Source organism: Rutidosis leptorrhynchoides, chromosome 1, assembly GCF_046630445.1.
Source record: "Rutidosis leptorrhynchoides isolate AG116_Rl617_1_P2 chromosome 1, CSIRO_AGI_Rlap_v1, whole genome shotgun sequence".
Taxonomy (NCBI): Eukaryota; Viridiplantae; Streptophyta; class Magnoliopsida; order Asterales; family Asteraceae; genus Rutidosis; species Rutidosis leptorrhynchoides.
The window spans coordinates 612,969,825-612,997,040 of record NC_092333.1 but is presented as its reverse complement, the minus strand read 5'-3'; the positions used below and the strand labels follow the sequence as shown (position 1 = coordinate 612,997,040).

The 27,216-nt window shown below is 36.4% G+C and overlaps 1 protein-coding gene across 1 annotated transcript; it reads right to left on the bottom strand.

Moving 5' to 3' along the window:
* Window positions 1-21,613: 21,613 nt before the first annotated feature.
* Window positions 21,614-22,198, bottom strand: LOC139847920 (uncharacterized). Its single transcript, XM_071837653.1, has one exon. It carries the CDS (start codon window positions 22,196-22,198, stop codon window positions 21,614-21,616), a length of 585 nt encoding a protein of 194 aa, XP_071693754.1.
* Between the last annotated feature and the right edge of the window lie 5,018 nt (window positions 22,199-27,216).

Here is a 27,216-nt window from a genome sequence, read left to right as displayed (position 1 = left end):
CGGTCAAACCGAGCGTACGAATCAAACATTGGAGGATATGTTACGGGCGTGTATTATTGATTTTGGGGGTAGTTGGGATGAGCACTTACCCTTGGTAGAATTCTCGTACAATAATAGTTATCATACTAGTATTGGGATGACACCTTATGAGATGCTTTATGGGCGTAGGTGTCGAACCCCGATTTATTGGGGCGAAGTGGGACAAAAGGAAATCGGGAGTACCGATTTGGTTTTAGAGACGAATAACAAGATTGACATTATTCGGGATCATTTGAAGAAGGCTCAAGATAGATAAAAGTCGTATGCCGACAAACGTAGACGAACGATCGAATTTCAAGAAGGTGACATGGTGATGCTTAAGGTTTCGCCATGGAAAGGTATTATTCGATTTCGAAAACGGGGAAAGTTAGCTCCTCGGTTTATTGGACCATTTAAGGTTTTAGCTCGCGTTGGTGAAGTCGCGTATCGGTTGGAATTACCCGAAGAGCTTGCGGGGATCCATAATACATTTCATGTTTCCCATCTCCGTAAGTGTCTTGCGGATGATTCAACTTGGGTGCCATTAGACGAGATTGAGCTAAAAAATAAGTTAGAGTATATTGAGGAGCCGATTGCTATACTTGATGAGAAGGTCAAAAGGTTGAGGCATAAAGAGGTTATGACCTTCAAAGTTCAATGGCGACGAAGTAAGGGTTCCGAGTTTACTTGGGAGCCCGAAGAGTTTGTGTTGGTTTATCTTCCTTCTTGTCATGCGGCTTGGATCGCGAGGACGCAATCCGAATAAGTGGGGGAGAGTTGTAAGACCCAAGTATTTTCCTTGTACATACGTGTGTTTAAGATACTTGAAGTGGAAGTTTTGTTGTACATAATTAAAAATGCAAAAGAAGCTGAACTGGGCATTCGGCGCGCCGCGCGGCCTTATGGCGCGCCGCGCCATTTCGGGCTGACAGATTCTTCCCTCTTTTTAAATTAGATATTTTTGGGGCAATTTGGTAAAATCACTTTGGGGTCCGACTTTAAGGCCCCAAATCAGTTGTTGGAGTCTCCTTTACTCCATTTCCATCTACCTTATCACTTTCCATTAAATCCTAGAGAGAGAGGAAGTTCTAGAGTGAGAGAGCTCCATTAAAGGAAGAAGGAAGTTGAATCGGGTCTTATTGCGAGTTCTAAAGTCGTTCATCTAGTCGCTAGCTACGTGGTGATTGTGTTGGTAAGTTATAAAACCTAATTTCTTACTTTAATTGTATTAAGGGTTAGGGTTTGGGTTATTTGCACATAAAAACCCATTTGTTAGTGAATTAGGGGTTTTTGGGTGAATTTGGGTCATGTGGACTTAAAGTTGGCTAACTCGTGTTTTCAAAGTATTAATCTATGTTTATGAGCTTAAATTAGTTAGTTAAATTACTAGCACACTTAAATATATGTAAAGGGGTGTTAAGTGGGTTAGAAGATGACCCGAAATGGGTGTATTGACTTTAAATGGTCAAATGGGTCAAGATGGTCCTAAGTGGGTTAATGTATGTGTTTGATGCATAAACCTTGTATTGGAAAGTGTCTTAGCACTTAACTTGGCAAATGATTAGGGTTTTGGGGATGTTAACCCAAATATTAGGGTTAGGGTTGCAAATGGGTCAAAATTGCACAATGGGTCAAGATAACCCTAGAATGGAGTTTTAGTGGGTTGACCAACTTGAGTTGTGATTGATATTGTGTAAAATGTAATTGGTGCGTTACCTTGAAGATTCTCGGACTTGATTATCTTTCACAAGAGACTTTGAGGTAAGTGGAGTAATTATACATGTATGTATATAGTATATTTATTTGTATGCTATGGTATGACCCACGGAGCCGGGAGTGCCATAGTGTGTGTGTGAGTGTGCTATGATGTGAACCACGGAGCCGGTAGCATCATAGAGCACGTTTGTGATGTGAACCACGGAGCCGGTAGCATCAAAGTGTGAACCACGGAGCCGGTAGCACTATAAAACAAAGTGTGAACCACGGAGCCGGTAGCACTATAAAAGAGTATGACTCGAATGCGTAGTGATGTGAACCACAGAGCCGGTAGCGTTATAGCATTGCGTATGGTGTGAACCACGGAGCCGGTAGCACCATGACGCGTTTATGGTTAACCATATATTTATTTATGTATATGTCGGGATGTATCATATTATATTAGTGCGGAGCTTGTGATATTGATATTGCTAGTTGCGGTATTTGGAGGTAATTAGCTTACTTGGAGTTTGTATGCTAATTGTTATTACTAACGATTATGCGGTGTGTGTAAGTGTATGCAAGTAGGTATATTATATATGTATATGTATAATTATTGCATTCACTAAGCTTTGCTTACCCTCTCGTTGTTTACCTTTTTATAGGTTCGATTGTGGACAAGGGTAAGGGCATTATCTTGGATTAGAGATCCCGCTTTGTTGATTAGGGGACGCTTTTTGGATGTGATAGTTCTTGGAGTTTGACCGAGACTTGGGTAGTTTAATCCCAAACGCCATGCTCGTAGTGTAGTTTGGTACTTAAACTTTTTGGCGGTCGAAACTCATATTTTGTATTTAAACTTGTAATTTGGGTCGTGTGGGCCTCGCCTCGTAAAACTAATTTTATTAATGGAACGTGCTAGTTTTCATATATGAACTTGTGGGTGAAAGCGTTTTGTCTAATTATGTCGGGAAACGGCCAAACATTTTCGTGTATTTGGTTCTCGGGGACAGCAGGCTGTCCAGGTGGTTTCGCGCGCCGCGCCACCACCTGGCGAGCCGCGCCATATGCTGGCCAGTTTAAAAATATATTTTTTTTTTTGTGATATTTTGCACGGGTTTGGTTCGGGTTGTTACAAAGTGTCGTTCTTTTGTCCAAACCCCAATTATGGTCCAAAGCCCAATTACCCACTCTTTAATATTTTAGCCCAACATCATGATTACTTCGTCTTAAATAAGCATAATAATAACTTAGCTACAAGACATTAAATTAAAAAGGTTGAACATTACTTACAATGATTAATAATAGCGTAGCGTTACACGGACAGAATTTCGACTTACACCCTTACAACATTTGCTAACATACCCTTATTATTAGAATTTAAAATTAAAATTAAAATTAAAATTAAAATTATAATATATATATATATATATATATCGTTGAATGATGGAAGAGAAAAAGATGTTGTAAAGTTCGATCAAAACCGCGAAATTTATAGGCATGTGGCCACAAAAAGTGGCCCATGCGATCGCATGGAGAATAAGCCTACAGGCCATGCGATCGCATGGAGGTAGGTACCAGCTCACATATTTTTGTTTTCAAGCTTGTCGACGTTTTAATAAATAAATATAATATATAAATAATTTTAAGAATTATTTAAATATTATATTATATTTATGTGCATAGTTAACTTGTAATTTTTAGTCCGTTGCGTCGAGCGTTGAGAGTTGACTCTGGTCCCGGTTCCGGATTTTCGAACGTCCTTGCGTACAATTTAATATCTTGTATTTTGCGTTTTGCGACTTGTACTCTTGTAATTTTGAGACGTTTCTCATCAATAATTTGAACCACTTTGATTGTACTTTGTACTTTTGAGCTTTTTGGTCGTTTGCGTCTTCAATTCGTCGAATCTGTCTTTTGTCTTCACCTTTTATTATTTAAACGAATATCACTTGTAAATAGAACAATTGCAACTAAAAGCTTTTCTTTCTTGAGGGATAATGCTATGAAGTATATGTTCGTTTTTAGCATTATCAGTCTTTACCTGTCAGAAGTATCACTACTTGGACGTTGATGAAAAAGCAATTCCTTGAGGAATTCTACCACATAAGTCTTCGGATATGCGTATGCAAATAAAATCTTTTTGACAATTGCCAGGTGAACTTTTCATGAAGCATTCGAATGTCTTAAGGAATTACTTAGATCTTGTCCCAACCATGAAATACCGAAATGGGAACTTTTTAAAGTTTTCTTTGATGGTATAGATCTGCAAAATCGACAATTCCTATTAGCTTCAAGTGATGGTGTATTTTTAACATAATATAGTGAGGATGAGTGGACATTTTTCGAGCAATTAAGGGTTCCAAAACTCAAGCTTCGGTTGAACAGGAAACTCGCAATTCTTTCCATGTTAACCAAGTGTCTACTTCGAGAGGGTCTTCTAGGAATTTAGAAAAGGAATTACATGAGATAAAGATGTTACTTCACATGCTTAACAACCCGAACCAGGGAGTTCGTTTGTTAGCGGGTGCTCGTTGTCATTAGGAGTTCGTTTGTTAGTTATGAGCTTAATCGTCGTGGTTTAGTTGTATGATGGTTGGTTTCTTTTTTCAATGAAAGGATTATTGTTATAAAGTTTTTGTTATTTTTGTTAAAAGAAAACAAAAAAAAAACCAAAAAACCAAACATCCCTTAGTTTGTTATACATGCGTGTACTAATAAAAAAAATACTCCTTATTTAACTTATTAAAAATTAACTTAAACTTTCATATAAACTACGTTTTCGTTTACACATCTATCTATTACGGAGTATGGAAAATATAAAAAGAAAAAAAAAAAATTTAAGTTCAAGTGTCTTGAGAAAGGGGATGTTTTTTTTCACCCATATGTACACGCTATAATCGTATTATTTCAACTGAAACCTACATTAAAGAAATGAGGATCACAACCACTAGTTTATCTTAAAATTAATTGTGTAATCATTTATTATAATTATTATATACTCCTTATATACTCCTTAAATAATAGAAGTTAACTAGTCCGGAGCAGCCCGCGCGATGCGACGGTGACTTTCGGCCTGCATGTTCGTATTTAACGTAGCGTTGTGTATGTACAGAGAGGGAAACGGTCCATGTGTTAAGACCGTTTAAATGCCCGCATGGTTAGCGTTTTTAAAAAGGTATCCGCTTCGAACGTAGTTAGTCTCATTTTGTTTGTAAACTTATTTTAAGTTTAATGGTGGTAGCGGTGAAAATTAATTCGTGATGAGTAGGAAGATAAGGCCCGTTGAACTTTACGGTGAGTTTTTTTTTTTTTTTTGATTTAAATTAAAAATTAGAGTTACGCTTTTAACCCCTGCAAAAGTTAACAGCTCAAGATAGTAGAGGGGGGTAAGTGAAAATTTCCGGTGTGAATGGGAGGTGGAGAACGACAAAAAAAAAAAAAATGAAGGGGAACAACACCAACTTTCACCTCTTATAGTATATAACTAGAGATGGATCGGCCCGCGCGATGCGGCAGGACTTTTCGGGTTGCCTATTCATATTTAATGTAGCGTTATATATTTACAAAATTAAAAACGCGTTGTTGCGGGTGTGTTTGGATACACGTGGGTAGTACCTAGTATACTTAATGGCATAAGTTTTTTTGACGTTGGAAAAATTGCGTAAAAAAGGGGGACGAAACCATCGATATGATATAGTTATTTGGGTTGTTTATCATGCGTGTATACATACGTACGACAGAAAGCCCGAATTTAGCTATTTTCAGAAAGCGTCCGTTTCGCGTGTAGTTAGTTGTGTTGCATTTGTGAAATTATTTCGAGTTGAACGGTGATGTCGGAGAAATTTAACTCTTGGCTAGCAGGAAGATACGGCCCGTTAAAAATTTTGGTGAAATTTATTTAAGGTTTTTTTTAATGAAATAGTTGTTTTTCACTTTTTACCCCTAGAAAATTGACACATTAAACATAGGTTGGGGAGTGTTTTGAATATTTTTTGTTGTCGTTTCATGAATATCAAACGACCAAATTATGCTGGACTTTTAGTATATATAGAAGTTTCATGAATATCAAACGACCAAATTATGCTGGACTTTTAGTATATATAGAAATAGAAATATCATATTCGTTCTAAGTTGGAAATATACAAAATTAGGCGTTAATAAACAATATAATGATGACTTAATCGTCTAAGTCATAAAATTAGCATATTCAGAGTAATATTTACGCGTTCTAGTGTAGAGTGATTATATGATAAAGAGACGTTTTGTATTAAAAAAATTGTTCATCCGTCCTAAAATATATATAAACCCTATTATTTTTTTGAATTTTTCTAAAGTAGTGGGGTAGTTACTTGAGGTGTTTTTTAAAAATATACAAAAAACTACTCCGTATGTCTTAAATCCCATAGCTCTAAGGGCTATATTTAAAAAAAAAAAAGTTCTATTTTTATTCATTTCAAATAATTATTCATTTTCAAAGATAATTACTATGTATCACTAAATTCTCAATTTTCCACTCCTTTATTACTTTCAATCATTCATTACTTAAATTGATTCTATTAAACTTATCTTGAATTTTTTTTTTTTAAAGCAAAAAGTATTATTATAATATATGGATTTTATCGTTACAAGACCCTACATTCAACTATACAATGCTATGAACAATATCGAAACAGCTGGAAAGATTGGAATATAAACTATATAGTAAAAGTCGGGAGCGACGAAGCCTTCTTAACAATATGAGGGAACGAACTTGAAAAACAAGCGGGGAAGGAGGATGTAACCGTACCGATCAAGCGGCGACAAAGTTGACAAAACACCAACCCATTTAATCTACCCACATAAGCTAACAAGGGACTTCGGACACTACCCGATTTATGTAGAGTCGAATTAACCAATTCCCATGCGATTTGGAGGCGGTGTCGTATAAAAGGAAGGGTTAAGGAGCCATTGGTGCCATTCAATAGGATTTTTCTTCCGAAATTGGTTTGAGATCCAGCTATAACTTTGAGATTGAATTTCGGAGATAAGTATAGCGGGACAATTCAGGGACAATTCGTAGATCCTGAACCACTAATCTTTCCTCCGGAACCACCAATCATTCAAACAGAGATTGTTGAGGAACCAACCATTAAATCAAAATCCTCTAGTGATTCAGATTCAACAAATTCAATCATGGAAAATCTGGAACCTTTAAGTATGGAAGACCGAATGAGAGCTAAACGCACTGGCCAAGGTCACGCAATTACTCAACCAGACATTAATGCGCCAGATTATGAAATCAAAGCACAAATTCTACACATGGTAACTAATCAAGGCCAATTTAGTGGTGCACCGAAGGAAGATCCAAATGAACATCTTCGTACCTTTAATAGGATCTGCACTCTATTTAAAATAAGAGAAGTTGAGGATGAACAGATATATCTCATGTTATTTCCCTGGACTTTAAAGGGAGAAGCCAAAGATTGGTTAGAATCGTTACCTGAAGGGGCGATTGATACATGGGACGTTTTAGTTGAAAAATTTCTCAAACAATTCTTTCCGGCATCCAAAGCCGTGAGACTTCAAGGAGAAATTGTTACGTTCACACAGAAACCAAATGAAACTCTATATGAGGCATGGACCAGATTTGGAAAGTTATTGAGAGGATGTCCGCAACATGGTTTAGACACCTATCAAATAGTACAAATATTCTACCAAGGATGCGACATCACTACAAGGAAAGACATAGATATAGCAGCTGGTGGTTCCATTATGAAGAAAACAGAAACTGATGCTTATAAAATTATTGATAACACTGCTTCCCACTCACATGAGTGGCACCAAGAAAAAGATATCGTTAGATCATCTAAAGCAGCTAGAGCCGATTCTAGCCATGACTTAGATTCTATTTCCGCAAAGATAGATGCTGTCGAGAGACGAATGGAAAAGATGACTAAAGATATTCACTCAATACGAATTAGTTGTGAGCAGTGTGGAGGACCACATTTGACAAAAGATTGTCTTAGTATTGAACTAACAATGGAACAAAGAGAGAATGTTTCATACATAAACCAAAGGCCTGAAAATAATTATCAGAATAATTATCAACCGCCAAGACCGATCTACAATCAAAACCAGAACTATAACCGAAATGTTCCATACAACAATCAACAAGGTCCTAATAATCAACAAGTATCCAATAATACTTACAATCAGCAAAGACCTAATTTTTAAAACAAACCACCATAAACCGATGATAAAAAGCCAAATTTAGAAGATATGATGACGAAGCTAGTTGAATCTCAAACTCAGTTTTTCACATCTCAGAAACAAACCAATGAACAAAATGCTCAAGCATTTAGAAATCAACAAGCTTCTATTCAAAATCTGGAACAAGAAGTAAGTAACCTAGCAAGGTTAATAGGTGAAAGAAAACCGAAAAGTTTACCTAGTGATACGAATGCTAACCCCCGGAATGAAACAGCTAAAGCCATTACCACAAGAAGTGGTATTACACTTAAACCATCTGAAATACCTGTAATTTCTGATGAAACTATTCCTACTCCACAAGAACCACAATCTGAACAAGATAAGGAAAAAGAACCGGTAGTTGAAAAGGTTAATGAAGATAACACAGTTAAGGCTAAACCTTATGTTAAACCATACTAACCACCACTTCCTTACCCGAGTAAAATGAGAAAAGAGAGACTTGAAGTCGAGCAATCTAAATTCTTGGATATGTTTAAATAGATAAATGTAAATCTTCCTTTCATTGATGTGATTTCAGGAATGCCTAGATATGCTAAATTTCTGAAAGATCTAATCTCGAATAGAAAGAAAATGGAAGAACTCTCGGCTGTTACTATGAATGATAATTGTTCTACAGTGCTGTTGAATAAGATACCAGAAAAATTATCTGATCCAGGAAGTTTCACAATTCCATATTTTCTGGGTAGTCTTAGTTCAATAGAAGCATTGGCAGACTTAGGTGCTAGTATAAATTTAATGCCGTATTCACTATACGCTAAAATAGACCTTGGAGAATTGAAACCAACAAGAATAAGCATACAACTAGCCGATCGATCAACAAAATATCCTAGAGGGATAATGGAGAACATGCTAGTTAAAGTTGGTACTTTAGTATTTCCAGTAGATTTTGTTATTCTGGATATGGAAGAAGATTCTCGAGTACCTCTTATATTAGGAAGACCATTCTTAAACACGGCTAAAGCAATAATAGACGTGTTTGGTAAGAAACTGACCCTAAGTATAGAGGATGAGGGTGTTACATTTTCAGTTGATAGAGCCATGCAACAACCGCAATCTGCAGATGATACATGTTATTATATTCAAACTATAGAATCACATGCAGAATTGTTAGAAGAATTTCCAGAATTACAAGGAACAGGAGAATGTTCTTTAGGAGAAGGAACTGAACCAATTGATGAAACTGAAATGTTAGCTACACTTATGGCGAATGGATATGAACCAACAACAGAAGAAATTCAAATGCTAAAAGAAGAAGACAGATATCGATATAAATCATCGATAGAAGAACCTCTGACATTAGAGTTAAAGCCACTTCCAAACCATTTGGAATACGCTTATTTACATGGTGAATCTGAATTACCTGTAATAATATCGTCTTCTCTTACTGAAAATGAAAAATCTCAACTCATTTCTGTGTTAAAAGCTCATAAACCAGCTATTGCATGGAAGATTCATGATATTAAAGGAATAAGTCCTTCGTATTGCACACATAAAATCCTTATGGAAGAAGGTCATAAAACGTATGTGCAACGCCAACGAAGACTAAATCCTAATATGCAAGATGTTGTTAAAAAAGAAATTATTAAACTGCTAGATGCATGTTTAATTTATCCAATTTCTGATAGTCCATGTGTAAGCCCAGTTCAATGCGTGCCTAAGAAGGGTGGCATGACTGTCATCACAAATGAGAAAAATGAGCTTATTCCTACTAGGACTGTAACAGGATGGCATGTTTGTATAGATTATAGAAAATTAAATGACGCCATTAGAAAAGATCACTTTCCCTTACCTTTTATTGATCAAATGTTGGAAAGATTAGCCGGAAATAGTTACTATTGTTTTCTTGATGGTTTTTCCGGATATTTTCAAATTCCAATAGCACCCGAGGATCAAGAGAAAACCACATTCACGTGCCCTTATGGTACTTTTGCTTAAAAACGCATGCCATTTGGACTTTGCAACGCCCCTGCAACCTTTCAAAGGTGCATGATGGCGATTTTTCATGACATGATAGAAGAATGCATGGAAATTTTCATGGATGACTTTTCTATCTTCGGTGATACTTTTGAATCATGTCTAGTTAATCTTGAACGAATGCTTATTAGATGTGAACAATCAAATCTAGTTCTTAATTGGGAGAAATGTCATTTCATGGTTAAAGAAGGCATCGTTCTTGGTCATAAAATTTCAAAAGAAGGAATTGAAGTGGATAGAGCTAAAGTAGATGTAATTGCTAAACTTCCACATCCCACCAATGTTAGAGGAGTTAGGAGTTTTCTAGGGCATGCCGGTTTTTACCGACGTTTCATAAAAGGTTTTTCTAAAATTGCCACTCCTATGAATAAACTCCTAGAAAAGGATGCTCCATTCATCTTTTCAGATGAATGCATTAAATCTTTTAATATTCTTAAAGAAAAACTCACTAATGCGCCGATTATGATAACTCCAAATTGGAATTTACCGTTTGAACTAATGTGTGATGCAAGTGATTTTGCAATGGGAGCCGTTTTAGGACAAAGGATTGAAAAACGATTTCAACCTATATATTATGCTAGTAAGACGTTACAAGGAGCACAAACGAATTATACAACAACTGAAAAAGAACTCCTTGCTATTGTCTTTGCTTTTGATAAATTTCGTTCATATCTCGTTCTAGCTAAAACAGTGGTCTATACTGACCATTCTTCTCTTAGATACCTATTTTTGAAATAAGATGCCAAACCACGATTAATCCGTTGGATCTTACTCTTACAAGAGTTCGATATTGAAATCCAAGATAAAAGAGGAGCAAAAAATCTCGCCGCTGATCATCTTTCTCGTCTTGAAAATCCTGAATTAGAAGTTCTAAATGAATCGGCCATACAAGACAACTTTCCTGATGAATATCTATTGAAGATAGATTATAATGAAATTCCATGGTTTGCAGACTATGCAAATTATTTAGTATGTGGATTCCTTGAAAAAGGATTGTCGTACCAAAAACGAAAAAAATTCTTTAGTGATATAAAACACTATTTCTGGGAAGATCCACATTTGTTTAAAAGTTGTCCCGATGGAATAATATGTCGATGTGTATTCGGAGATGAAGCTAGTAAAATTTTAAACCATTGTCACACAGGACCAACAGGAGGGCATTATGGGCCTCAGCTCACAGCAAGAAAAGTTTATGATGCTGGATTTTATTGGCCTACAATTTTCAAAGACGCACACCTTCTTTGCAAATCCTGTGATGCTTGTCAAAGGGCCGGAAAAATAAGTCAACGTGATGAAATGCCACAAAATGTCATTCAAGTATGTGAAGTATTTGACATTTGGGGTATTGACTTTATGGGTCCATTTCCAAAATCTCATAATAATCTCTACATTCTCGTAGCCATTGATTATGTATCTAAATGGGCGGAAGCACAAGCTCTCCCAACTAACGATGCAAGAGTTGTATTCAACTTTTTAAAACGTCTTTTTGCAAGGTTTGGAACACCGAAAGCTTTAATAAGTAATCGGGGAACTCATTTTTGTAATAATCAACTTGAGAAAGTTCTTAAAAGATATGGAGTAACTCATAAAATCTCCACTGCTTATCATCCACAGACAAGTGGACAAGTTGAAAATACCAACCGAGCTTTAAAACGTATTTTAGAGAAAACCGTAGGATCAAATCCGAAGGAATGGTCCATAAAATTGGAGGATGCACTCTGGGCTTTTAGAACAGCCTACAAAACTCCAATTGGAACCACACCTTTCAGACTCGTCTACGGAAAAGCATGTCATCTTCCAGTAAAAATTGAACACAAAGCATTTTGGGCTTTGAAGACATGTAATCTTGATTTACATGAAGCTGGACGTCTACGGTTAAGTCAATTAAACGAATTAGAAGAATTAAGACATGAAGCATACGATAATTCGTTAATCTATAAAGAAAGAATGAAGAAATGGCATGATAAAAGAATCAGAAGTTCCAAAGAATTTAAAGAAGGAGACAGAGTTCTTCTTTTCAATTCACGATTCATGCTATTTCCTGAAAAATTGAAATCAAGATGGTCTGGACCATTCATAGTCAAAAAAGTTTTCCCGTACAGAACAGTAGAATTAATAAATTCAAATGGGATTGAATTTAAGGTTAATGGTCACAGAGTTAAACATTACATAGATAGTCCGATGGAAGTTGACAACGAAGTTAATCACAATTTCGACACCACAGCTAACTAAGTGTGGGGAGAATCAAGTCTTTAAAGGATAATATGTATTTCTGTTAGAGTTAGATTTTCTGTTTTCGTGTAGTTCTCGGAAATGGAACCCGAATGGTCTTTCCCTAGCAGACCCTAAAGAACTAGTCTTCTCCCCCCATTCTGATTTTTTTTTTTTTTTAGGTTTTACGAGATGAAGACTTCCTGTGAACTAAACCATGGTCTAATGCTACACGTTTTGATCACTAAACGTAATAATGACACCCTTCCAAGTGAAATAGTATCATTAATCAGAAGTAATTTGGACGGAGTAAGAAAAGAATCCAGATGTGAAAATAATAAGTTACAATTTGGTAAAGGAAAATCAAAATTCGCAGCGAAAAGGAGAGCACGACACCTTAAAAGATGTCACAAATGCGGAAAATGGTCACACGAAGGAAAATGCTCGACGAATCAAACATATTCCAATACCGAGTTCGTTACTTTATGCAGAGATGGACCGTTCATATGTTTAGAAGAAAAACGTTGAATGCTCAAGGTTACGCCTATGTAGCCATGGAAAACCAATTAGTCCGACTATCTTATGAGTGGGCTAGAGCATATCACTAAGAAATCTTTTTCACAGGTAAGTTTGTACAGTTTTCAGTTTTTGTTTTTATTTTTTTTATTTTTAACCTTTTGATAATAAACGCTAATTTGTTCGCTATAAAGTATTAAATTGGTATTCGATAAAATTAGGTCTTGCGACCGAAATTATTAATATCATACAAAAATTTACTACATCACTGCAAAATTTACCGTTTATTCTTAAGGTATAAATATCTTTAATCAATCAACCCAAAATATTTTAAAAATTCGTCATGAGTTAAACTAGGTTATGAAACCGAAATTTCTTTACCGAAAAGAGGGGCGTATATTTTTGATAATATTTGATTGATTAAAGTGGGATAAAAGACCAAAAAGATTTTTAATTTTATTTTTACTTTGTTTTTAAAATTAATATTAAAATAATATTGTAAACTTTTTAAATCAATATATTTAAAATTGTAAATATTTGAAAAATTAATATTATTAATATAAGTTTGTATGTATAAAAACAAAAATATAATTTAAGTTTGGTGTAAATTTTTAATATGAATTTTTAATTTTATGCATTTTAAATTTAAGTTTGATGTGAATTTAAAAACAAAAATTTACTTTATTTCGCTAAGTTAAAAATATGATTCTTAAAATTCGTCGTGAGTTGAAGACTAGGTCGTTGAACCGAAATTGCTCTACCCAAGGGAGGGACGAGAACTTTTATTATCATTATTTTTAATCTTATTGAATTAAAGTATGCCAAAAACATTAAAAACCCCAAAAATCTTTACTTTTAAAAGCGCGATTAAAAAGTGACAAATTTTAAAATTTTGTCGAGGGACGGACTAGGACATCGATTCGAAACGCCCTCATCCTAAAAAGAAACAAATTTTATTAATTTTATGTTTTATAAAGTGTAAGGTTTTATATAAAAAAAAACCAAAATTACTGTACCCGGACCCTCATGCGATCGCATGGGGTTTACACTTCAACTCCATGCGATCGCATGGAGCTGAAAATCAGGCCAGGATCAAAAGGCAGTCTGTTCTGTTCTTCACACCACAACACACACACATACCCGAAAATACTCTCAAATCTTCACAAAATTTTACCAAAATTCACCGTAATTCGTCAAATTTCTTGCTCTAATCATGCCTAGATTCGCATTCTTCGGCAAAAAGGTAAAAATTACACCCCTAAACATTTAAATTCTCTAGTTTTTGTGATAATTACCAATATTTTACCTAATGCAATTTTGTTAATTTCTAGTGTAATTAGTGTTAAATTGATAGTATTTTATGCATGTATAACCTAGATTGATGCTATTTAACATGATTTGAAGCCAAAAACTTCAAAATTTTTAGAAATCTAGGGTTTGTGTTCTTGAGCAATTTGGGGCTTTTTGATATAAACAGGTTATGGCCGATTTTTGTCATGAATTATTGCTAAATTGAGTAGTGTAACATGTTTAGGTAGTTAAATGATCCAAACATTGATACTAAACATGATTTTTGGAGATTAAAGTGGACTTTTTAAGTCCAAAATTCATGAACTTGATTAATTTGATATATTTGCCATTTGAGACTTGTTTAATTGTTAGTAATTACTATTTTGACATGTTATTTGAGTTAAATGCTTATGAACTTTGTCTACATTTCCATATGTGCTTATTTGAAAAAGTATAGAATTGTAAAAATTGTGAAAATGTGTATAAGTTTAATTTTGATTTAACATGTTAGTGTGATTGTTTTAAGTTGATATTTTGCTAACACTAATGCATATTTGGATGCACAAATTTTGTGTTTAATGTGTTTTGCAGAAATCCGATACTGGAGGTTCATCATCGTCATCATCTAGACGACCTGGTCCAGCTCCAGAACCAGAACCAGAAATGCAATATGAACCTGAACAAGTACGACAACAGGAACCACAACAACAGCCTGATCAGCACGTACCTTATTATGACCCGCTACAGTTACCTAATGAATTCATAGTATTTCCGCCACATCCACCTGTATAATACCCAACGATTCCTGAACACACATTGCATCCTAATTTGAGATTCGATAGACGATGGAGAGATTACCCATCATATCAAAGTAATAAATTCAAATTAGTAACAAAAGAGGTAGAGGTGCCGAGGGTAATTGATTGGAATCCTTTAGAAACGGTCCATCTAGCTGACCGTCTTAGACAACATTTGATTCAAAGGTATGGCAGTTCTTCTTTTACAGATTGGGAACGTCTTTTCACCATTCGTAGACCTGTATATAAGGAATGGTGTGTTGAGCTGATGAGTACTATAGCGTTAAATGTAGATGTAGATAGGTTAGATGATAGAAGTTTTCTTAGATTTATCCTTGGCGGTAAGATATACAGAATGTCCATGATGAACATGGCCAGGGCATTACAGATTTACACTCCTAGTGAATTGCTACTACCCGACTGTATGAGTTTGATTTATCGTGGTGAAAGGGTAGATAGGAATTTTGACGCGAATGCCGTTTGGAGGCGTATGTCAAACTATAATGTTTTTACACTAGGAGGAAAACACTCCTACTTACATATTAACAAACCCGAGCTTCGTGTAATTCATAGATTTTTGGCTAACTCGATTACACAGAGAGGTCACAATAAGGAGAAAATGACCTTACATGATTTATTTTACCTAAAGTGTATTCGAGACCCGAGAAGCTTTGTTAATATCCCTTACTGTGTTAGTTTTTATTTATCTAAAATGGTAGAAGGAATGCAGGACGGGAGTATAATAGGAGGAGGTATTTTTGTTACTCTCATCGGAGAGTATTTAGGTGTTGATAGGAACCAAGGGAGTCCATTACAGGTTTGTAGGGAACAGGATGAGACCATAGAATTGCGGGTTTATACGGGTGCTAAGGTATTGAAGAGTAGACGCAACCAGGAAATTCCCTATGAAGGTAATCATCCTCAGGTAGAGAGAGGCTCAGACGAGGAAATGGAGGAAGCGGAAGACATTAGAGATGTCTTTCGAGATGCTATTCTTGACGTCCACGTTCGTATAGATGAGGAAGTAATAACGAGCGCGGCCAGACATAGTATGTACGAGCAGTGGAACTCCGAGCGAGTATACGAGGATTATAGATGACGCCAACACGATAGCTGGTTAGTTCATCAGCACCAAATCATGAGCCAGCTATCATGTCAGGTACCAAATAATTACGTGCCTACTCGACCTGCTCATTTTCCGCCACACAACCCCGACATCCGACCACCCTTTAACCGGTATGACTATAACCAAGCCTATCAGAACACCTATAACCAACAATGGAACCCACCTGACGAGATGAACTGGAACCCATATCCAGACTGATTTGGTTCCATTGGTTATTTTTATGATTTTTATGTTTTTATCTTTTTACTTTTTCATGTTTAAACTTATGTTATTGGATATTTTTATGTAATTTTTATCATTTTTATTATTATTGTGTACTAATATTTCACATTTAGGATTTGAAAGTGGGATTTTAAGTCCCATTTCAAATTCCCATGCATGTTTATATTTGTATTGTATGTATATTGTCGATTGTACAAAACAGGGTAAAACAGCGCATTTTCAAAGACTGGCATTAAGTTCAGCAAAAGCTAGTACTTTTGACGACAAAACGAAAAACAAATGTGATGTAACAACAAGACTGAATGAACAAATGATGTGCACCATTTATCATTCAGCAAACAAACGCCAATATGTTTGGAAATTTTGGTAAAATTTAATCAATTTTCTACGCTAATCACCCTCAATAATTTAAATTGTTACTGATTTCTTGCAAATGAGGGCATTGCATGATCTTAAGTGTGGAAAGGGGTTAAATTCTTTCGGATTTTTAAAATTTTTAACTTATACACTTGGTTACCATTAAAAATACTAGTAACGCAGTAGTTGTATTAGAATCTAGTGCTCTCTGATAATAATGAACAACCCTAGTCTTATATACTGACTACCCAATTCTAGTAAAATTTTTCAAAATTTTCAATTAAATGAATTCAAAATCATGTTTATACATATTTATGAACGATAAAACTAGGTGTTAACACCGAAATTATTGTTACCTCGGAAAGGACATAAATTGAGAAACAACCCAAAATGTTAGAATTCATTTAAAATGGAATAGAGGACAATAAAAAGGAAAATAAAAGCCAAGTGTGAGAAAATTTACCAAGTTATTTAAAACATATATCACACATATTTTTGTAACAAATAACTGAAGATACTTTTGTTTTGGACGATTTTAATCAGTTTTACCCGATTTACTGTAATATATTTGAAAGAAAGATGGATCTACACGATGAATCAATTCCATCATTAAAAGGAAGTAAAGTCTTCCGAAAAAGAAACGCGCTTCTTGATTTAGGTCATGAAGTTGTCGTCCAGACCAGCTGTAGGTTGACGAAAAATCTAGAAAAGTCATCACTAAAATCAGCAGGAAATCCACGGACCTCAGCATCAAACAGGGTCGCCAAGTGGTCAGACTTATCCTAACCATGAGAGGATCTGTTTCGTAAAATGGGGAGGACGCCGTGCAAATTAGCTTGATAAGACTAATGAATCAGATCCCCAGAAAAGGATAATCTCCTTAAAGATCAAAAATCAGCTTTTAAGCCTGATATTACTCAATCCTAGAGATTGACCTTAAAGATTGAGAATTATAAACTCATGGAATTCGATGATATCTAAACTCGAGCTTGAACGAGAAAATATTTTGATCAAAATTGCAAACCGATTTGTTTTCTGAAAACCCATTTTCAATGCGTTCATTACCATTGAACGTAAAATCCTAGGAATTCACCTGAAATTCATTAGGTCACCTGAACCAAATCGGGTGTCAACCGTAAGAACGGTGGTTGTATAGCATGGTCAAAGACAGGACCTTGTGCCAAACCGAAAAATTATAAGGGTGAGCTTTACTATTGCTCCTACAAAGGATAGTAATTGCATCCGACACGTTATAGACTATAATTAAAAGCATGTCAGGGGACATTGCCTTAACAGTTGCTTGTTCAACGCTTTCCTTTACAACCGGACGGTAGTTTACCGAAAGGTAATATACAGAACAAGTATACTGGACGTGTTGCTTTCCCAATACAAGGTTAGCAAGTGGGTGACACAAAACCGCAAGTTTTGTACTAAAATTTTCAAATCTGAAACCCACCAAACCCACAAAAACAATTTGCACACACCGGTGAAGGGTTATTCCGGAAAACTTATCTAGGGTAAAAACTAGATTTAATTTTCAAAAGATCAAATGTTTTCATAAAGATCCAATTTCCTTAAAGGATCTAAAATTTTTATAGTCATGTGGGACTGTAAACCATAACGTTACTACCATTGTTCATACCGCCGTATAGAAATCACTGATGTACAAAGTGTGAAGAATAAAGAAGTGATTCTAGTATATTTCAAGACTATATTGTTTGGGGACAAGCAACGCTCAAGTGTGGGAATATTTGATAATGCTAAAAACGAACATATATTTCATAGCATTATCCCTCAAGAAAGACAAGATTTTAGTTGCAACTGTTCTATTTACAAGTGATATTCATTTAAATAATAAAAGGTAAAGACAAAAGACAGATTCGACGAATTGAAGACGCAAAAATCCAAAAAGCTCAAAAGTACAAAGTACAATCAAAGAGGTTCCAATTAGTGATAAGAAACGTCTCAAAATTACAAGAGTACAAGAAGAAAAACGCAAAGTACAAGATAGTAAATTATACGCAAGGACGTTCGAAAATCCGGAACCGGGACCAAAGTCAACTCTCAACGCTCGACGCAACGGACTAAAAATTACAAGTCAACTATGCACACGAATATAATATAATATATAATTAATTCTTAAAATTAATATATATATTATATTATATTATAAAAACCGTCGGCAGAAGAAAACAACAACATGTGAGCCTCCCCAGCTGGCCATGCGATCGCATGACCTAGAGGAGCAAAACTCATGCGATCGCATGAGCCCCTTTTCCAGCCCACATTGCCTATAAAACTCGCATTTTTGGTGAACATCAAACACATCTTTTTCTCCTCATTCATCATACGATATATATATATATATATATATATATATATATATATATATATATATATATATATATATATATATATATATATATATATATATATATATATATATATATATATATTATATTTTAATTTTAATTTTAATTTTAATTTTAATTTTAATTCTAATAATAAGGGTATGTTAGCGAATGTTGTAAGGGTGTAAGTCGAAATTCTGTCCGTGTAACGCTACACTATTTTTAATCATTGTAAGTTATGTTCAACCTTTTTAATTTAATGTCTCGTAGCTAAGTTATCATTATGCTTATTTAATGCCGAAGTAATCATGATGTTGGGCTAAATACTAAAATTGGGTAATTGGGCTTTGTACCATAATTGGGGTTTGGATAAAAGAACGACACTTGTGGAAATTAGACTATGGGCTATTAATGGGCTTTATATTTGTTTAATTAAATGATAATTTGTTAATTTTAATATAAAGATTTACAATTGGACGTCCCTATAAATAACCATATACACTCGATCAGACACGATGGGCGGGATATTTATATGTACGAATAATCGTTCATTTAACCGGACACGGGAATGGATTAATAGTCTATAGAATTATTAAAACAGGGGTGAAATTATGTACAAGGATACTAGGCGTAATTGTTAACAAAGTATTAAAACCTTGAATTACACGCAGTCGATATCCTGGTGTAATTATTAAACAAAGTATTAAGACCTTGTTACAGTTTAAGTCCCCAATTAGTTGGAATATTTGACTTCGGGTATAAGGATAATTTGACGAAGACACTCGCACTTTATATTTATGACTGATGGACTGTTATGGACAAAAACCAGACGGACATATTGAATAATCCAGGACAAAGAACAATTAACTCATGGGAATAAACTAAAATCAACACGTCAAACATCATGATTACGGAAGTTTAAATAAGCATAATTCCTTTATTTTCATATTTAATTGCACTTCTAATTATCGCACTTTTATTTATTGTCATTGTATTTAATTGCACTTTTAATTATCGTACTATTTAATTATCGCAAGTTTATTTTATCGCACTTTTATTTATCGCAATTTCATTATCGTTATTTACTTTATGCTTTAAATTAAGTCTTTTATTTATTTAATATTTTTACATTAGGTTTTAACTGCGACTAAAGTTTTAAAAATCGACAAACCGGTCATTAAACGGTAAAAAACCCCCTTTATAATAATAATATTACTTATATATATATATTTGTATTTTTATAAAATTAAAACTAATATAGCGTTAAGCTTTGTTTAAAAGATTTCCCTGTGGAACGAACCGGACATACTAAAAACTACACTACTGTACGATTAGGTACACTGCCTATAAGTGTTGTAGCAAGGTTTAGGTATATCCATTCTATAAATAAATAAATATCTTGTGTAAAATTGTATCTTATTTAATAGTATTTCCTAGTAAAATATAAGCTATTTCATATACGCCTCGCATAACATCACCTCCCTAGAAAAATTTCCGTCTTTTAGATTCAAGTACCTTAAGAATATCGGCTGGTGCATGGAAAAGTGAGAATTAGTATAATGGAATGCTACTAAGGATGGATTTGATAATCGTAAGGCGACCCCCGAAGGAGATAGATTTGGCAGCCCAATCCGAGAGTCTCTTGTCGAATTTTTCAACAATTGGTTGCAAGAAGATGCGTGGGATGTGGGTACACCAATAGGAGGCCGAGGTAAGAAAACGGGGCAGAACGCGCAGTGCAGTTAATGTAACTGGGCATTTGTTCGGTTTCAGTGATGGATGTTCCGATACCATAAAGTTTGCTTTTGCGAAAGTTGACTTTAAGGCCTGAAATGTTTTCGAAACACTTTAAGAGTTTAGAGATATATTTGGCATTTCTTTTATTCCACTCACCAAAAAAAATTGTATCGTCCACATATTGGAGATGTGTGATGACAAGGTTGTCGTGGCCAATTTTTAAACCTTGCAGGTGACCATTGGATAGTGCTCTTTTGACAAGAATATTAAGGTCTTCGGCGACGATGATAAAAAGAAACGGCGATATGGGATCACCTTGTCGAATTCCCCTTTCAGGGGCGAATTCTCTGGTGGGTGAGCCGTTGATTAGTATGGATATGGATGATGAGGAGTGGCATGCTCGAATGAAGCTAATCCATTTTGAACCAAATCCCATGGTGTTAAATAGAAAATCCCATTCGATGCAGTCGAATGCCTTTTCGAAATCAACTTTGAATATTAGGCCTTTTTTTTACGTTTTAATTCATCGATTATTTCATTAGCGATTAATACACTATCTAAGATGTTGCGGCCCTTGAGAAAGGCGGTTTGTTCGGAGCCTATGATTTTATGAATGACTTTGGCAAGACGGTTGGAAAGAATTTTCGTGAAAATTTTGTTGTAGCTACCTATTAGGCAAATTGGGCGATATTCGTTAAGACCGATAGGGTTAGATTTTTTCGGGATTAAGGTGAAGAAAGAAGCGTTACATCCTTTGGATATTTTCGAGTTATTCCAGAACCAATCTAGAGATTTTATGAGGTCGTTTTTGATCAGTTCCCAGTGCTTTTTAAAGAATTTCATATTGAAACCGTCCGGGCCAGGTGCTTTTGAGCTATCACAATTAGATATGGCTTCCCATATTTCTTTTTCGCTGAATTTAGATTCTAATAGTTGATTGTCCAAGGAGGTGATATAATCGAGATGTGGAACATTATCGAAGGGTATTCCTCACGAAGATGTTTGGATTTGAAGAGGTTGTTAAAATATGAGAATGCTTCTTGTTTTATAAGGGTAGGATCTTCGGACTATGTACCGTTTATTGACAAACCATGGATATTATTTTTACTTGTTCGACGCTTAATGTAGTTGTGGAAATATTTTGAATTTTCATCACCCTCGAGTGCCCATTTAATTTTTGATTTTTGTTTAAGCATATTAACTTTCTTTTTTTCTTTAACAAGGTGTTGCATTTTTTCTTCAATCCATTTTTGTTTTTCCGATTCAAGTAATGGTCTGGTTTCCGCAATATGTTCCCAGTTATTACATTCGGTTTGATGTTCGCGGATTTGTGAATCAATGTTATCAAGTTGTGCGCTATGTTTTTTAAGTTCAATTTTAACATTTTTTAATTTGTTACGGAAGATGCAGTCAGGTCTATTACCAGTAAGAGGGATCGACCAAGCCCTTTCTATGACGGTGTCGGCATCTTTAAGGTTAAGCCATGTGTCAAACACGCGTATAGGTTTAGGGCTAGAGTCGAATGGATTATTTCTTAGGATGATGGGACAATGATCAGAAAGGTCACGATCGAGAGTTTTGGAAGATGTGTTAGGCCAAAGTGTAAATATGCTATCGGAGACAAGAAAGCGATCTAATTTACTAAATTTCATTGTTTTCTCACATATCCTTGTAAATATTTTACCCCCTAGAGGAAGATCAATTAAGCCCGCGTTATTAATGAAATTATTAAAGTTAACTGCCCAATGTTGGTTATATTCAGAGTTCATACGTTCTGTTTTATTTCGGACTTCGTTAAAGTCACCAAAAATAATATGAGGAATGGTGAGGGAATTGGTGAGAGATGTAAGTTCGATCCAGAATTGTAAGACCCGAATAATTGAAGTGTACACATGTGTATATAAGTGTATTGTGCGGTACTCGAATCGGGGTTTGGTTGTATATATTTAAAAAGGCAAAAGGAGCTGGACTGGGAGAGTTGCGCGCCGCGCGGCCTGGTGGCGCGCCGCGCCATCTGTCTGTGACAGATTCTCTCTTTCTTTTAAATTAGATATTTTGAGGGTATTTTGGTAAAATCACTTGGAGGCCGGATTTAATGCCTTAGATCAGTTTTGGGGAGTTCATTTACTCCTTCCACAACTACCAACACTTATCCAAATCAATTCTAGAGAGAGTGTGGCTTTTAGTGAGGGAAACCCCATTTTGGAGAAGAAGAAGAAGGTTTCTTGCTTAAGTCCAAGCATTAAAGTTGTTCGCCTTCCCTCTAGCTTCGTTGTGATAGTTGTGGTATGCTCTAATCTTAATTTCTTTGTTTAATTTGATTTAGGGCTAGGGTTTGGGGTGAAGATGAACATAAAACCCATTTTGTTAGTGTTTTGGGTGTTCTAGGGTAATTTGAGTCATGTAGACTCAATATTGGGTTAACTAGGGTTTGGAAGAGTTAATTGTTGTTAGAGAACCCTAATTAGCTAGTAAAATTGCTAGAACACCATGATTTATGTAAATGGGTGTAAATGGGTTAGTGGTTGACCCAAAATGGGTAGGTTGACTTTGAAAGTGTCAAATGGGTCAAAATGAACCTAAGCTAATTAATATGTGTGGGTGAAGCCTAAAACTAGTGTTAAAATGTGTAATGAACCTACTTTGGTTAATGATAGGGTTTTGTGATGAGTTAACCCGATTTTAGGGTTAAGGGTGCAAATGGGTCGGATTTGCACCATGGGTCAAATTAACACTAGGAGTGAGCTTTAGAGTGTTGACCAACTCGAGTTGTGATTTTGATATTGTGATAAATGTAATAGGTGCGTTACATTGAAGTGTTCAAGCTCGGTTGTCTTTTCACCAAGAGATTTTGAGGTGAGTGGAATAATTATATGCGTATGTATATAATGTATCTATTTGTTGTAGCGTGAAAGGTGTAGTGTTGAGGTGTTAAGACACCACGTTTCACGTGAAGAGTGTAGCATCGAGGTGTTAAGATGCCACTCGGGTGTAGCATCGAGGTGTTAAGATGCCACCTAGGAGTGTAGTGTCGAGGTGTTAAGACACCACTCCGTAAAATAACGAGTGAAGCATCGAGGTGTTAAGATGCCACTCGGGGTGAAGTGCCGAGGTGTTAAGGTGCCACCCTAGGGGTTAGTGGTGCGAGGTGTTAAGTGCCCTAACGGATGTTACGAACACCGATGGCGTTTTCGCGAGCGCCGTTCCCTTGTACTATTGGTTAACCATGGTTATTGGTGATGTAAGCATATTGTATTATTCGAGTTATATTTATATGCGGTTGTTATGCTAGCTTGTGGTATTGGAGATTTATAGCTTGATATTGCGACGATAAGCTAATGTTGTTTGCTAGCATGTTTGCGGTTGTGTAGTGTATGCAAGTAGGTATAATTATATATGTATTCGTATAATTATTGCATTCACTAAGCTTTGCTTACCCTCTCGTTGTTTACCATTTTATAGGTTCGGTTTTGGACAAGGGTAAGGGCATCGTTTTGGACTAGAGATCCCGCTTGATGCTAGGGGACGCTTTTGGCTTTAGTAGCTCTTGGAGTTTGACCGATAGTTGGGTAGTTTAATCCCAAACGCCATGCTCATTGTGTAGTTTGGAACTTAAACTTTTGGTGGTCGAAACTCGTAAATTTGTATTAAACTCGTAAAACGGCCGATGTGGGCCCCGCTTGTAAAACTTTAATTTTATGTTTGAAACATGTTAGTTTTACATATTTGGTAGTATGGTAAAAAGCGTTTTGTCTAAAAGTGCCGGGAACTAGTCAATCTTTTCGCGGTTAAAAAGTCCCGGGGACAGCCAGATATGGCGCGGCGCGCGGGCCATATGGCGCGGCGCGCCGATGGTCTGCAACAGAAATTTTTTTTTATTTCGTATTTTCACAAGGATTTAGTCGGGTGTTGGTTTGGGTTGTTACAAGTGGTATCAGAGCATGGTCTAAGGGATTTAGGTGACTTGAGATAGGCGCCTAGACTTAGACTTTTTGTGTGCGCGTTTATTCGGGACTTGTAGGACTTTGGGTCGGATCGGGATTGGTTTGTGCATAGGTTTATGTAAACTAATCATGTGCTATTTGTTATGTATGTTTAGCGAGCATCGAGCGAGATGGACGTTGTACTAGCAAGTTAATGCGACGTGCTCGCGTAACAATGATTAGCTACCATTGTTAAGGGCGCGAATCGTGTCGAACGAGCAATGTACGACGATTGTTGAGCAAGATGGGTAGTGTGGTGTATATGTATATACTTATGTGTTAAATCCTTTTCGTCTCGTTGTTTAATCTATTCCGTCTTATAGAATGAAGATGAGAAACGGGCATGATATCAACGGCGGAGGTACTAGTGAAGAAGTCGAGTTTACGGCCAAGGTTGAGGCCATTTTGAAAAGGCATCATGAAGCTTTTCTCGAGGACGTTAAGAAGATGTTCCTAGATACGATTGACGAGCAATTAGTCAATGTGGTAAGGGAGCAAGTTAAGGCCGTTCTTCGCGAAGATAATGTGGGAAGACGGGACTTTTTCTATAAGAATTTCAAGGACTCTCAACCTCCCTCTTTTGATGGTGAAAGAGATCCTCTTAAGAGCGCCCGTTGGATCTCCGATATGGAGGGGGCCTTCCGTACTTGTGAATGTCCTCTCGATAAGAGGACAAGGTACGGGTGTAGCATGTTGAGGGGCGATGCCAAGTTGTGGTGGGACACAAAGCTCCAAGTTTATGGTGAAGAGCAATGCATGGAATTCACTTGGGATGAATTCAAGTCCGAATTTTTCAAGGAATACCGAACTTCGACCGATCTTACTAGGCTTAAGGACGAGTTACGTTCCTTGAGGCAAGGGTCGATGGATTTGAACACTCTCAAATCCGTGTTTTTGTCCAAGACCCAATTTTGCCCGGAGTACGTCGGGAATGATAAAATGTTGAAGGAAGATTTCTATCGAACCTTGAACGACAACTATCAAGATAAGATTAGTGTGAACGTAGTGAAAAGCTTTGATGAGTTGTTTGACATGGCCAAAGGTTTCGAGTCGCTCATCTTAAGAAAGAGTGGTTTTACTTTTGGAAAGAGAAAAAGTGAAGGTTCGAGCTATTCAAACTTTTCGAACAAAAAGAACAAGAAAAGTTCCGAAAGTGTCAATAGCGTGAGGAAGGGCGCTTCCGGTGGTTTTACTTTTACGTGCTACAATTGTGGGCAAGCGGGTCATATGGCTCGTGATTGTCCAAAACCATCTTCCGGAAACAAGCTCACTTGTTTTAATTGCGGTAAAGAAGGGCATAAGAAGCCGGAGTGTCCCGATTTGCGCAACGATAATGTTAAGCGTTTAGAGAAGGCGGCGGGTACGGCTAGGGGTTGCAACTATTTGATGACCAATGATGAAGCCAAACAATCGCGCGAAGTTGTCTCAGGTACTTACATGGTTAATTCTAATCCGGCAAGGGTTCTTTTCGATAGCGGTGCAAATTTGTTGTTTGTGTCTCCTAAATTTGTACCTAAACTTAATAGACCGTTAGCTAAGTTAAGTCGTCCGATAGAAGTCGAAATAGCGGACGGCAAGACGGTGCTAGTGGTTGATATGTGTGAAAATTGTGATGTTGTTTTTGGTGCTGAAACCTTTAAAATTGATCTTATTCCAATGACCTTGGGCGACTTTGATATTGTCATTGGTATGGATTGGCTCGATCATTATAGAGCCGATATTGCATGCCATGATAAGTTTATTCGTGTGAAGACCCTAAGTGGGGGAGAGTTAATTATTCATGGTGATAAGCGAAGGAGACCGGTGCCGATATGCACTTTTGCACGGGCACGTCGTTTTGTTGTTACCGGTGGCTTGGCTTTCCTTGCTCATGTTGTTGATACTCGCAATGAGCCACCACCTATTCGTGAAATTCCGGTTGTTAGTGAATTCGAATACGTTTTTCCGGACGAATTACCGGGTGTTCCGGCGGAAAGACAAGTTGAGTTTCGTATTGAGTTGGTTCCGGGAGCTACTCCCATTGCTAAAACTCCTTATCGTTTAGCACCAACGGAAATGCAAGAGTTGTTAAATCAAACCCAAGAGTTGCTCGAGAAGGGTTTTATTCGACCGAGTGCTTCGCCATGGGGCGCTCCGGTGTTATTTGTGAAGAAGAAAGATGGTAGTATGCGTATGTGCATTGATTACCGTGAGTTGAATAAAGTGACGATCAAGAATCGTTATCCATTACCTAGGATTGACGATTTATTTGATCAACTTCAAGGTGCAACGTATTTCTCTAAGATCGACCTACGGTCCGGCTATCACCAAATGCGGGTCCGTGAGGAAGACATAGAAAAAACGGCTTTTCGAACGCGTTACGGGCATTATGAGTTTGTAGTTATGCCCTTTGGTCTTACGAATGCACCGACGGCATTCATGGATCTTATGAACCGAGTGTGCCAACCTATGTTGGACAAGTCGGTAATAGTGTTCATTGACGACATACTAGTCTACTCGAAAAGTATGAACGAACATGAACATCATTTGCGTGAAGTATTGAAGACGCTACGAAGGGAGAAGTTGTATGCAAAGTTCTCCAAATGTGAATTTTGGCTAAGGGAAGTTCAATTCCTTGGTCATATCATGAACGAAAACGGTATTCAAGTAGATCCGGGGAAGATCGAAACGGTGAAGAGTTGGGGGCG

What these genes read in the sequence shown, in the direction of transcription:
- LOC139847920 (XM_071837653.1), bottom strand. Translation starts at nt 22,198, where the DNA reads ATGAAATTTAGTAAATTAGATCGCTTTCTTGTCTCCGATAGCATATTT.